This window comes from Cajanus cajan, chromosome 7 (genome assembly GCF_000230855.2).
Source record: "Cajanus cajan strain Asha chromosome 7, NIPB_CcT2T_4, whole genome shotgun sequence".
NCBI lineage: Eukaryota > Viridiplantae > Streptophyta > Magnoliopsida > Fabales > Fabaceae > Cajanus > Cajanus cajan.
Window position 1 is genome coordinate 7,860,896 of NC_138523.1, and position 15,005 is coordinate 7,875,900.

The 15,005-nt window shown below is 32.2% G+C and overlaps 1 protein-coding gene across 1 annotated transcript; it reads left to right on the plus strand.

The window, feature by feature from the left end:
* Nucleotides 1-1,280: 1,280 nt before the first annotated feature.
* On the plus strand, nt 1,281-14,691 carry PDF1B (peptide deformylase 1B). Its single transcript, XM_020367753.3, has 6 exons — nt 1,281-1,523; nt 1,629-1,767; nt 2,638-2,830; nt 5,291-5,401; nt 12,490-12,552; nt 14,181-14,691. The coding sequence occupies exons 1-6, from the start codon at nt 1,376-1,378 to the stop codon at nt 14,280-14,282; spliced, it is 756 nt and encodes a 251-aa protein (XP_020223342.1). The 5' UTR covers nt 1,281-1,375; the 3' UTR covers nt 14,283-14,691.
* The last annotated feature ends 314 nt before the right edge of the window (nt 14,692-15,005 follow it).

Here is a 15,005-nt window from a genome sequence, read left to right on the forward strand (position 1 = left end):
TTGGACTTTGGCCACCCTTGAAAGTTCTATTGAATTTTGGATTTGGCCACAAAGTTGGACCAATGTATGTAGGCCAATAATCTTCATGTTGGAGTTCTCCAAACTGTCATTCGTATACTTTTGCAATTTGTTGTAAAGTATATATGAGAGATATGTAAGTTTGATAGTCGTGATGTGCATGTAAGCATGAAGCGAGTACATGCGAGCAAGGGATATGAACTTTTTGAAATTTGTCACAATCACACCACATTACATTTAGTCTACTGTAAATCTCCCAGCGAGTCATGCGAGCAAGGGATATGGACTTTCTGAAACTTGTTGCAATCATACCACATTTAATTTAGTCTTATTATAAATTTTTTAGCGGGTCAAACTTCTCTCGGATGTTGCGTTTTTTCCAACTTTGTGGCCAAATCTAGAACGCAAAAGAGCTTTCATGGGTCGCCCAAAGTCCAGCAGGATTAGAATAGAGATAAACATTAGAGAACAACATAATCGTGTAAAAAATTGTTCCTATTGTCACACTCCTGGTCATGCCTTACTGTAAATCTCCCAGCGGATCATGCGAGAAAGGGATATGGACTTTTTGAAACTTGCTGCAATCATACCACATTTCATTTAGCCTTATTGTAAATTTCTCAGTGGGTCAAACTTCTCTCGGATGTTGCGTTTCTTCCAACTTTGTGGCCAAATCTAGAACACAAAAGAACTTTCAAGGGTCGGCCAAAGTCCAGCAAGAATAAAACAGAGATGGACATTAGAGAATAACATAATTGTGTAAAAAATTGTTCTTATTGTCACAGTCACGCTACCATTGATCTTTATTGTTATAATGAATTTTAATAAATTTATTTAGTTATATTTATAATGTTAATATTCAATAAATTTAATCACTTGATGGTAGTCTCTGAGTTTTGGTATTTGATAAGTGAAAATCGAAAAAAAAAGCCTGAATCTGTAGGCCAAAACGGCCCGTTCCAGATTCAGAATGGTCCGTTCTAGTTTCACTTTTTTATGTGCATTTTTTGAATCCAGAACGGCCCGTTCTGATCCATTCGTGTTATTTTTTTAATCTGGAACGGCCCGTTCTAGAATCAGAACGACCCGTTCTAGAACGTGAACAGTAAAAGTGCTACTTAAAAAAATAAATTTACGCGATTGTTATTTGGATAAATATTTTTTAAAATAGTATTATTTGAGTAAAACAATTTTTTCTTCAATTTTCATTTTCCTTCCGCTGAAAATCCAGTCGAAGTTGGAGTCGCTTACTGACTCAGAAAATCAGACAAGAGTGACGTGTTGGAGTCAGTTATTTCAAGTATCAACAAAATCTAAGCAATAAACGGTGCAATCTGACCCTCTTCACTTTGTGGCCATGGCTTCTCTCACGTGCATTTCGAACCGCTGCTTCAGCCATTCCTTCTCGCCAATCCGGGTTCACTACGCACACTCTCTTCGAACCGCTCCTCCACGCGCAATGGCCAAGCCCGGTTTCTCGCCGGCTAAAGACCAAGTCGCTTCTCGTAAGTTCTACGCTCCGCATACCGAACTCTTCCGCTTTTGCTTAAACTTCAAACCTTAGTTTCTCTTACTCTCTCTCTCTTTCTCTCTCTCTGTTTATTTTGAAGCTGGCGATTTTGAATTTGTGCCACCTCTGAAAATTTTGGAGTATCCAGACCCGAAATTGAGGGCCAGAAACAAGCGCATAGTGACCTTCGATGATAGTCTCAACAAGCTTGTCCACGAGATGTTTGATGTGATGTACAAGTAAGCTTTCTCCATCTTTAGGTGTTAGCAATGTTTGAGTAGAAATTATGGGGAACTTATGTTTTTTTTTTCGTTGAATTAGTAATGAAATGTGGCATTAGCAGTTTTTGTGTTTAAGGGCATGGTTGGTTCGCCCCTGTTCATTTTATTGGATGTAACTCCAAGGGAAATCATGCCATTTGTTTAATGTTTGGGTTTGGTTCATTTTAGTGCTTGTTTGAATTTGGATTTAGTTTATTTCGAAGGAAGGCTTGCATCTTTTTCTTTTTCTCTTTATTTTTAAAAGCTCGGTTGCGTAGATTTTGATTATAAACTATTTTGAATACAGAATAAGCTAATGCAAATAAAAACTTATCTAATCCTGAAAATAAGTCTTTTTCAATAATGTTTTCTTACAAAATAAGAGGGGTCTTTTTGTAAGAAATATGTATCATATTTTAAATTTGTGGCCAGTTTGCTCATTCCAAACTCTGTAGTTTGCTTCAGGGCTTTTGGCTAAAAAAACCAAGTAATGTTACACATACAATTAAATTGTACACCATTACTTTTGTGCCTATTTTTCTACATCATTTCATTTATTATGGAGAGAGGTATTATTAATGATGAAAATATAGGCACAAAAGTAATGTTGTTCAAGTTGTTGGACAATTTTTTTTTTTTTTTACATATGACATTACTCTAAAAGTCCCTATACTAAGTTCGAGGAAAAAGTCCGTTTAATTTGGAACTCGACATGCAATGTAGTTTTATTATATTGAATATATGTAAGTTATATTAATGGATATGTTAATATTATCAATATTGTAATTCAAATAGCACCTTTGAAATTTACTGAATGTTAACAATATTGGTTGGCTTCCTTTTCCACAGAACTGATGGTATTGGTCTCTCAGCACCCCAAGTGGGAATTAATCTTCGACTTATGGTATTCAATCCAGTAGGTGAACGTGGTGAAGGAGAGGAAATTGTTCTTGTAAACCCAAGAGTTAGCAAATACTCAAAGAAACTGACACTGTTCAATGAAGGTTGCCTATCTTTCCCTGGAATTAATGCTGACGTAAAGGTATCAAACACAATTTTTTTCCCATCATTCTTTTGACATTGGCTTTCCTTTTAGGCTATTCTGTGTAGAACTATAGCTAGCCTCTTTTGGACCTTAGTTTAAAAAGTTTCCCTTATATATTTTAAGTTTTCCTTATTCATACTAGTGATGTTTCCTCCTATGAACTTGGAAAATGTTGGTCCCTTATTTTGATTTCCTCTAATTATCGCAGTTCCTCTTGCCAAACAAAGATTTAATGATTTCATTTGGTGCATGTAATTACTTTGGGCTAAAGAATAGGATGGATTTATTGTTATTTTTGAGAAGATCAGTTTGTATGAGTTCTCTAATTGTTCCTTTGTAAATGGAGCTGCCTCAGAATTTGATGATTTCTCTTTAGTCTCCTCAGATGTGGTCCGAAAAGTGCTGCTTTTTCTTCTTTATTTCTTAACTTCGCCAGTTTCCCATGGATTTTCCAGATAGTCTCCGTTTTAGGCCATGGCCTTTTACAGTGCTCACACCATGATTTCTTGCATTTATACCCATGAGCAATACCTGTTCGTCACAAGAGCTGATCTTTCTATTTTTGGTCTTGCATAATCCTTCTTCTTGATTTATGTCTAACTTAAGATAAGACTTATTGGATGGGAGGGTAACAGTTTGCAAACCAGTAACCTTCCTTGTACCTTGTCCAAGCTTCGATTAAGAGCATTGAGGAACATGTATGATTCGATTATACTCTTCCCCCTTTTTAAACTGAGCTGCAGCCTCACCCTTGGGATTTTCCCAATCATTCTCATAAAACTAATCCAGTTCTTGCTAGAGTCACCATCACACTGCAATAAGTAGTGCTTGCCATGATACACAATGATTTGTCACTAGTTGGTGCATGTTTCTTGGACCTACACTAATCTCTTGGAAGAAGAAAAAGCAGTCTCACAGATGCTTAAATAAGGAAATAACAATAATAAAGAAATACGGAAACAAAATAATAAAGAAATGGGGAAACAAATATCTAAAGATATTTAGAGATGTTCTAAATCTTCTAAGTATCTATGATAATGATATTTACAACACTATTTATATTTGTAATAACTTGGATACAGTGGAATAAGAGGTATCTAGAGATTTGTACATATGAGATTGTGCAGTTGATGATGACTTAAAGGAATTAACTAGTGCTATCCATACCAACAAGATGCATCTACTTTTTAGTAGCTCATCACTAAAGAAATCCATAGTAAAGTGTGATTAGCTTGGAGTAATTTAGGGATGAGTGACCTTCTAGGAAGTTTCCTAGAAAGTGTGAGTGAGGAAAAAACATGTTAAAAACTGTGTTGGTTTGTGGAGTCAGTTGTTGATTCTAAAGACAAACAAGCATCACAAAAAGGGGCTACTCATAGAGGGTTCTGACTAGTGAAAGATTCTGACTAACGAGAAGTTGAGTAAAGTGCATGTGAAGTGTCATAGAGTGAAATTGTTACGTCAAATCTAAAGTGTTACAATACACAATTTTCATTTTTTATTCATTACAAAATATATTAAAGAAAAAGGTACGGTAAGGTCTATTTCCCATCTAGCATAGGATAAAGAAAAGAAAACAAAACAAGTTTTCTTTTAACCTAGGAGTTAGATGTATAGGATAAATCCTCTAAATATATAGGTTATATTTAATTATATCTCTTAACTAACTCAGTCTTTGGAAAATTTAACTAATTATAAATAATTAAGATTTATATTAAAAACTTTTTTCATCTATTAATTTTATCACAGTTTCAATTTCAACTTTTTCCTTCCATTTTCGATTATTGTCTACTTTCTTTTTTAATTTGACTTTGGAAAATGAGTTTTATTTTAAAATTAATTTCTCTTAATTTAATGATTTATATATATATATATATATATATATATAATTATATATATATATATATATATATCTAGATAAATAGAAGTGAGCTAGTTATCTCAATAAGTGAGTTGATGAGTCAATGGAGTTGGCTGGCCCATGGATATATGGAATAGGCTAGGCTAACTTTTTAACACTAAATAAATATTATGAAAAATTAATGCCCTTGGGCTGACCCTATCCCAATGAACTTTTGGGACATTTTGTCCCCCAACTCACACAAGCCAGGTCCAAAGGGTGGGTTGGGCCATTTTGACAGCTTTAGTATTTTGCTTGGGTTCTTCTTGAAGGAATTGTTATATTGGTCATACTTGATGAGCTTCATTGGGGATGTGTTGGACTGCTTGATTTTCCCTTTTAACCAATGTTCTGTGAATCTGTGCTGAACTTTATTATTCTGTTTTATTGAGTTTGCTATATAGCTAAAAATTATGAGTGTTTTGTATGTAATTATAGTCTTTTGTTTTTTGTTGCTTTCAACATGTGCTCAACTGCAGCAACATGGTCCTCTTGTCATTTTTTCATGATTATTTACTTCTCTACCTACTTATATGTGTCTCATCATTGTGGTTTAGCGACCAGAATCTGTGAAGATTGACGCATATGATGTCAATGGAAAAAGGTTTTCGGTCAATTTGTCTGACCTTCCTGCACGGATATTCCAGCACGAATTTGACCATCTGCAGGTCTGTTTTTCTACTTGGACATATAATGCCACTAGTATTTTCGTTTGTGCATTATACTAAAATAAATTTTTATTTTATATAGTTAAAATTCATAATTAATAAATATTTTTGAATACATAGATTATATCATAATTAAAATTTATAATAAATAAATATATTTGGATAAATAAATTAGATGTTGAAACTTGAAATTATTTAATTGTGATATAAGGTTATACTATTGACAATCTTTTTTAAAACAATACTATTGAAATTCAATTTAGAGATACAGATAAAAGATGATAGGTCTAAAGAGATACACAACTAAGAAGTTCAAGTGTACAAATAAATATAAATGGAGGGTACTTTTGGATGGTTAAGAGAGAATATTTTTTGCTAGTCGCACGAGTAGTATGTCAAATACACCTCAAAGGATTGTATTTTAATATATAATATAGAAAGTAAATTTTTTCAGATGAATTTGGTTTTTGACCTTGAAATTGAAAGCACTTATCACGGATTGTGGAATGCTCTAGAACCCATGGATAGATTTATTCTAGGGGTGTGTTTGATATGCATTAAGATATAGAATAATGAGAACAATACAAGACAAGTGCTCAGGTTACTGGACAATGTTTTGTTCTGTGCATTGTTTGGGAGATAATGAACAACACAAATAAAATAATAAATTTATTACAATATTATTTTTAATATTAATTATTATAATGAATTAATATTATCTTAATGGAGACAATAGTGAATTGTGATGACAAAAGAGCATTAGTGGTGGTGGTAATGGTATCGATGACGCCAATATCAACAATGATAGTGACAAGGTGTGAAGGTGGACGACGGTGGTGGGTTGTAGTGGCGGTGGTAGTCGACGACAGTGGTGGTAGGCGGTGATGTTGTTGGTGTTGGGTGGCGATACTAAGGGTTGGGGTGACCATGTTAGGACATGATTTTGTACTTGGGACACAAAGTTGTTGGGTGATTGACCAATTTGGGACACTTTCCCAAACTATTTACGTAAATGGGGCTGTGTTTCAAACTATGTATACTTTTGGGACATTTTTTAACGGTGTCGCTATGGGCTATAGCGACACTAGTGACACGTGGATTTTTTTAACTCTAAAGAAGCCATGAAAGCCATATTTACAATGTCGCTATAGCCTATGACGACACAAAACGGCTTCAACGAAGTCGCTATAGCCTACCGCGCCACATTTTTAATATAAAATAAATATTTAAAAAAAATATAAGTAAATAGTTTTTTAAAAAAAACGAAAAAGGAGGTTGTTATAGCCTATAGCGACACAATGTCGCTATAGGCCATAGCGCCACTTATTTAAATATTAAAATACATAAAATTAAAAATATATATATAAAATAAAGAAATTACAGAGAAGATAAATATAAAAATATAAATTTATATTAAATTCATAATATAAATTAAAATTTGAAAAAAAGAAATTAAGTTAATAATTTAAAAAAAAACGTTCAAATGAAAAAAAATATTTAAATACATAAAAAGGAAAAAAAAATATGTATAAAATAAATAAATTACAGAAAAGATAAGTTTATAAATATAAATTTAAATGAAATTCATCATAAAAATTAAAATTTGAAAAAAATAAATTAATTTAATAATTTAAATAAAAAAATGTAAAAAATAGTGGCGCTATGGCCTATAGTGACACAATGTTGCTATAGGTCATAGCGCCACTTTTATAAATATTTAAATAGATAAAAAAGAAAAAAAATATGTATAAAATAAAGAAATTACAGAAATAATAAATTTATAAATATAAATTTATATGAAATTGATAATATAAATTAAAATTTGAAAAAAAAGAAATTAAGTTAATAATTAAAAAAATAATTTACTAGAATTAAATAAATTTTTGTAAAATAATTTACTGGAATGTTGAGTATATAATAATTTTTAACAGATATATTTTATTTGAAAATTGTGTATAGTGTATAATAAAAAATGAAAAAAATAAATTTTTTCTAAGGATAGAATTTATTTATATAAATGGAAATAATAAAAAACACAAAAAAATGAATTATAATATAATTTTTTAAAAATAAACTAGTACAATAAATCTGGAGATAAAAAAAGATCCAATAACCCAAAAAAACAAAAATTTTTATAAAAAAAAAAGGCTGATGTCGCTATGCACCATAACGACACACATCAGCCTTTGTTTTTTTTTTTTTTTTCAAAATTTTCGTTTTTTTTTTCTACCTAAAGTCGCTATGGGCTATAGCGACAAAAAGTCGCTATGGCCCATAGCGACATCAGCCTTTTTTTTGTTTTAGTTTTTCATTTTTTTCTACCTTTGTTTTTTTTTTTCAAAATTTTTGTTTTTGGTCAATAGGTCATTTTTTTCTCCAGATTTATTTTACCAGTTTTTTAAATAATTATTTTTTGTGCGTTTTTTATTTTTTTTTCCTTCAGTTAATTAAAATGCATCTGTAAAAGGAAAAAATAAAAGAAAAAATATCAAATATCAAATTAACTGAACGAACAAAATAAAAAAAATGCATAAAAAAATAACAATAAAATATAATTTTTCAAAATAATATATAAAATAAATCTAGAAAAACTTTAAAAAAATAAAAATAAAAAAAGGAAGTCGTTATGGCCTATAGCAACTTTGTGTCGTTATGGGTCATAGCGCCTCCAGCAAATATATAAATTTTATTTTAAAAATCTTCTTTTGTTGTACAAAAATTATGAATATATTTTTAAAAATCAAATTTTAAATGAATTATATTTTAAATAATATTTTATTTCTATTAAAAATTATTTTTTATTATAAAATTTAGCCATTTAAAATGGTTTTGGAGCCTGTAACGACACTAGTTAAGTCGCTATAGACCGTAGCGACTTCTACGTGGCTAAGTTAAAGCCGTTCTCAATTTAAAAAAAAAATTGCCACGTGGCAAGGATGTCGCTATGGCTCATAGCGACATTGTACAAAATAGTCTCAAAGGTGTAAATAGTTTCAAAACAACCCCATTTACGTAAATAGTTTTAGAAACTACCCTACAATGGTCAATCAGCCAAAGTTGTTGCATGGTTTATTGAATAACAAAAAAATTGGACTTTTGTCATGTCCTTCTTTATCTTTTTTATCCTATTCCATGACTCTTGTAAATCAAATGCAAGATAAGTATATTTGTCTTATTCAGTACCATAATTTTTAGTGAATCAAATGGACTCTATGATTTGATATAGTAAGAGGGTCTGATTCACTAATGCAAAAGTTGCATATGCAGAAGTTCCAATAAGATAGATCCAAATGCTGCAAATCTAATTTTTCATTCTTTCTCAAATCCTTGACTTTCTTGGAGAAACCAAATATACTAGGGGGAAAATTACGTGACTCTATAACCCTAATGTTAGACTATATGTATAGGCCACTACTGTAATTATCTGGCCACACTTCATATTGCATTTCACCTTGTTTTGTTTATCAAGGGAAAAAATTATAATGGCAGATTGTCTATTTATTCACGGAAGCCTTCAATACTAATGAAAATATTGTAGATATATTTACCAAAGCGCTTCATTGGAGTGGGATCATTGTGATCGACTATATTTAAAACAATTTGGGCTGTTATGTCTCCCTGTTACACTAATCAATCATATCAGTGGTGATTTTTCCATCTACAATCATTCTAATGATGACTTCTTTCTCACAAATGAATCATACTACTAGTGATGACATATGGTGGGTTGGTGGCTATGAAGCCTTGTCTTTGTGCTAGATACAGTCTAACCCTTATTTATTATTTTTTTCAATAAACATTCTAGCCTTCATCTTTGCCTCATTGCAGCCTAGCCCCTATCTCAATCCCCTAGAGATGTCGTCACATGCATTGCATTATATTTTAGTTTTTTTTTTAAATTTTTTTTAGAGGGTTTAATTGTAACAAGCTTAAAGTGTAGCAAGGTTTTGCTAGAGAAGGAGTGTGCGAATATCAAGAAAATGTCTCAGAAAAAAAAAAAGAAGATTAATGAAGGAAAAAACCTGAGTGTATCTCACTTTGCTAAGTTCTGCTTCAACTGTGTATTTATATTTAAATCAGAAAAACAGAGGTAAAATGAGTAGAAAACATACAAAAAGAAAGCAAGTCTGACCCCTATGAGATTATGACAGCCAACTACAACAGTGAAAAGTTAAAAATTAGCTTTATACAAAACAGATAGGTGATGCCATGGCTGATTCCCGTTGTCAAGAACCAATGTTGGAGGAAATGACTGCTTTACACGCCAGTGACACTTGGGAACTAGTTCCCCTACTCCCCAACAAGACTACTGTTGGTTGTCACTGGATTTAAACAATGAAGGTTAGCCTGAATGGTAATATTCACCGTTTTAAGGCTCCCTTGATGGCTAAGGGCTATACATAAATTTTTGGTCTTGATTATGGAGATTTCTTTTTCCCAATGGCCAAAATGTTCTCAATTCATCTTTTTCTTGCTATAGACGCTATCCGCCATTGGCTTCTTCATCAAATTGATATAAAAAATGCCTTGCATGATGATTTTCTAGAGGAAGTTTATATGGATCAACCATTGGGTTTTACTCTATCAAGTGATTCTTGTCTTGTCTAGTGTCTTTACTGCTCTCTCTATGGATTGAAGTAGTCCCCCTGCCTGGTTTGGCTGCTTTAGCTCTACTTTGCTCAAAATTGGCATAACTCGTTGTGAAGCGGATCATTATGTATTTTCCCTCCACTCTTCGTCTGGAAAAATGTATTTATCTTGTGCTCTATGTTGATGACATCCTAAACATAGGTGATGACTCGACAAGTATTCACCAACACAAGTTCTAAAGCAAGTATTCTGTAGACATTTAGAGTGAGACCAGTATGCTTGATTGTCACCCTAGTGATTCTCCTATGGATCCCAATGTCGAGTTCTTTTGGGTCAGAGGAGCCATTGACTGCTTTATTGTCGCTAGACCAGATATCATGTTTGTAGTGAGTGTGGTAAGTAAGATCTTGAATGCCCCTTGTGATAGTCATTGGGGTGTTGTTATATGCATCCTTAGCTACATCAAAAGTGCACTAGGCCACAAACTTCTATTTGAAAATAAAGGCAATGCCAAAATCATTTGTTACTTTGATGTTGATTGGGCAACATTACCATTAGATAGGAGGTCCACTTTAGGGTATTGTGTTCTTATTGAAGGAAATGTGATCTCATGGTAAAGTAAGAAGCAAAATATAGTCACTAGATCTAGTGTTGAAGTTGAATTGCTACGGCAGTGGTCGCATGTGAGATTACATGACTTAGGCAACTTCTCCAATGACTAAACTTTGGAGACATTCATGACACTAAACTTATTTGTGATAATCAAACTACTCTCCAAATTGCATCAAATTCGATCTTTCTATGAACAAACCAAGATAGACTATCATTTTATAAGAGAGAAAGTGTTCTTTGGGAAAATCACTACTAACTTTGTCAGATCTATAGATCAATTGGCAGACATGTTCACTAAATCCTTCAATGGCTTATGTTTGGACTACATTTGTAATAAGCTTGGCTCATATAATATTTATGCTTCAGCTTGAGGAGTGTTAAAATATGCCTTTATTGCATGTAAATATGGAAATATGTAATGTATCCATTGCTAGAAATTTGGGATTGATTTATTCTTTGTATCCTTAATTACTTCTTATCTTGATTATAAATCAAGATCAGATGTGTGGTTATTTGACACATTAAAATAAACATTTTTATATGAACGACATGCAAATTTGGCTCAGCTTGCTTCCACCTACTCTTTTATAAAATGTCTGTCAATTTCTACATGCTTGGTTTGATCATGCTGAATTGGATTCTAGGAAATACTAATTGTAGCCTTGTTATTGCAATACAACATCATGGGAAGAGTCATAGAAAGTTGCAACTCTTTTAAAATTCTTTCAAGTCATAAAATATCACAAGCTCCGTGTGCCATTTCCTATATTTGGCCTCTACACTACTTCTAGACTTAGCATTATGTTTTTTGCTTCTCCAAGTAACCAAATACAATTCAAAGACAGAACTAAAATAACACATTTCTTATAATACATTGAACTGATTCTTATTGAGTATTAATACGATTCAATTCTCTACAATATGCTTCAATGTCCAACACGTGTGTACATAATTGCTCTATCTTTGTGGGAATTGTAGAAATAGTTTATTTTGCATATATTGTATACTTTAATACTTCAGCTGTTATACAATTGTACAATATTTCGAGTGTGTTTATTCAAAAAATTTCCCTTAAATATCATTTTTGAAATATGTTAACATGTTTGGATAATATTTTAAAAAAAATCCTGATTTATATATATAAAAAATCAGATTTTAGATTATTTTAGGAATCTATAATTTAAAAAAACCTAAGGGTGTGTTTGAGAAAGTTGTGAACATTCGATATTTCAATAATCGATTATTGTTATAATTGATAATCAAAATGAATTTTGTTTGGGTAAATTGGCTAAAAAGAGATTTTGAAATATTTAATTTCATTTTGATACAACAAAAAATTAGCTTTTATATGGTAAATAAGTTCCAGAAGAGCAAAAGCTGTTGAAAAATAATTATAAGCTTAAAATTTTCAGATTATTGAAACAGCTTATTTTTCACGAAAAACAAAACTGCTTACGAGTTTAAGCTGTTTGCCCAAACATTCAGCTTTTTTCTAAAAACCACTTTTTTCTCTAAAAAAGTCACTTTTTTAAACAATCACTAAGTCACTCTTTTTTTTTTTTTTTTTCCTCGTAAAGCTTAAACAAACATACCCTAAACTTATACATAGTCTACTTTCTTGAGGTGTACAATGATGCACATTCACAAAAAAGGGTTTCTCTCTCTGCATGTGTGGCACTTGTATTAGTGGTGCTGCACCTATTATAAACCTACACTATTACTCAGTAAACATTTCGGGTTCACTAAGTTAGTGCATCCCATTATTCATCAACCTTCTCTCCTTTGCTCTTCTATGGATTTCTTCACCTGATGATATGGCTGAGTTTTTTTTCATAGCCAAACTTTTAGCCATATGCTTACATATGATATAATTGTTGTGTTTGCAGGGAATTCTTTTCTTTGAGAGAATGAATGAAGAAGTTCTTGATAGTATTCGTGGACAGTTACAGGTTAGAAGTAACACATTAACACTCCTTGTCTTGTCATTTTGTCATCAGTAATCGACCCTAATTTCTACTTGTAGCATTGCTTTACTTTTTTAATTTAGAAAAAGATTCATGGCAAAGGTTGAGCCTTGGCCTATGATGTCACAACAAAAGTAATAGCAACATAATCATCCTCGTACACTAAAAATACAGTCATATCCCCTGAGGTTGATTGTTTGATGAATAAAGTATGGACTCCTTTGACTTTGTATCCTTAGCTAACATGAGCTTGGTAAATCTCCCAAACCATGCCCAGGGGGATTGTTTCAACCCATAAAAAGTTGTTTTCAAACTGCAAACAGAATGGGCAACAACTTCATATTCTGGGGGCACCTCCATATAGATGTTCTCCTCAAGCTCTCCATGTAAAAAGATATTTTTCATATCAAATTTTTGCAGTTCCTAGCCATAATTTGCAACGAGAGACAATGTTACCCAAATTGTATTCATCTTTGCAATTGGTGCAAATGTCGCTGAGTAATCTATCTCATAGGTCTGAGTCAAACCTTGCAACCAGCAAACAGCCTTGGCTTATATTTCTCAGTTGACCCATTCCCATAATTTTGCAACAAGAGACAATATTACCCAGATTGTATTCATCTTTGCAACTGGTGCAAAGGTCTCTGAGTAATCTATCTCATAGGTTTGAGTGAAACCCTGCAACCAGCAACCAGTCTTGGCTTGTATTTCTCAATTGACCCATCTTCCATATATTTTACTGTATATTACCATTTGCAACCAATTGACTTATTTTCTTTCGGCAAAGAAACTAGCTCCCGCGTTTTGTTCCTTTTCAATGCCTCCATTTGTATATATGTGCCTTGCTTCCAATTTTGTCACATAATGCCTCAATAACATTATTAGTGGGAATTGAGATTGAGTTTTGGTTTGCAAAATAAGGTTTTCTAGGTTGGAGAAACTTTGTGAAATGAGAGATAATTTGAGAGAAAGGTCATTATCTAGGTTTGGGATTTCTGTTTCACTTGGGGAACCTAAAAAATTATCTAGTAAAATTGGAAAATCAAAATTTGTTACCTAATCAAAAGGAGTTGGATTGATCTCTAAAGCATGTGCTGATTCAGGAATGTTATTTGTTCTTGTGTTGAACCTACCTATACCAAGTATTATCAAGGCATCGTGGAAAAAAAGTAAAGGAATTCCTATTTTCAACAAATTACGCTGCAACCATATATACACCAAAGTTGGCTTCACTCCTTCAACCAAAACCAGTAAAGCAACACAACCAAAACGGTTCCAAATCCAATACCTGTAACAAACACAACACTCCTAAAATGCCATGGAAAGAATTCTTCAAATAAACTTATCCGAAAAGACTGGGATCCATTCAATTGTTGGATCAAACTGATTATATCTGTATTTTTGGAGAACCAAAATTTGTGTTTACTCAAAACTTACATATTAGTAATAAGAATAACAAACCAATCATTCAAGACTATGTATCAAATTTCTATTTTCTAATATTTTATTTCAACAGTCAGACAAATTGAAGATCTATCATGTCTACAATGAGTACACGTGAATTAAATACCAGAGAGAATATTTATATTTTTTTTTTGTTCAAATTATTACAGGCCCTAGAAACGAAGTACGAGGGAATGACTGGACTCCCAAGCCCTGAAAATATAGGAAACCACAGGAGGAGAAAGGTCGCCGTTGGTTTTGGGAAATTATGATCTTCAAGGTCTTTGTGATGATAAATTTCATTTTTCCCTTTTGCACTGATATATAATATTTACATTGAATTGAAAACTGCTTCTTGATTATCTTAAAGGTCAATATTAGGCATAATACTAAATTCATCACATACCAAACATTTTTAGTTTGAAGTCCTTCATAAGATGAACCATAGATTTCAGATACTGTATATGGTTGGTTATATGTTGAAGATGTATCATTTATATAGAGAAAGTGGACTAATGACACTGATTATCACTATACTCGACGAGTTTTCTCTAGGTGCACTTCCTTGTATTGGTGCCATTGTTTATACATAGTCATGGTGAGACATCTCCATTATAACAATGAATTGTTATTTCATGTTGCCCTGAAGGGGAGAATTGTCTTGAAGGGCTATTTCCTTTATTCTTTTGCTTTCTATTATTTTAATCTATTCTAAATATTTAGCCCTAGTGCTGATTGGGAGTTGATTTTATTTTTCTGTAGGCATTTACAATGTATTATTTTTATTACTTGTAAACAGTTCACTGAATAGAGGAAAACCTTTTTTTATATGGTTTGCTTCCAATATCCTAAGGCAGTAATTTTTTTGTAATATTGGGGTAATTGCACACGGTAATAACTTGACAAGTCTTAATGATTATCTCTGCCCGTGTGGATGGGGCTGCTTTCTTTAGAATTCTTGTGCAATCTACACTATTTATACTTATTAAATATAG

Bases quoted from the DNA above. Each gene is read 5' to 3' on its own strand.
- PDF1B (XM_020367753.3), top strand. From the start codon at position 1,376: ATGGCTTCTCTCACGTGCATTTCGAACCGCTGCTTCAGCCATTCCTTC. The intron at 1,524-1,628 runs GTAAGTTCTACG...TTTATTTTGAAG, and splicing joins TAAAGACCAAGTCGCTTCTC to CTGGCGATTTTGAATTTGTG. The intron at 12,553-14,180 runs GTTAGAAGTAAC...AAATTATTACAG, and splicing joins GTATTCGTGGACAGTTACAG to GCCCTAGAAACGAAGTACGA.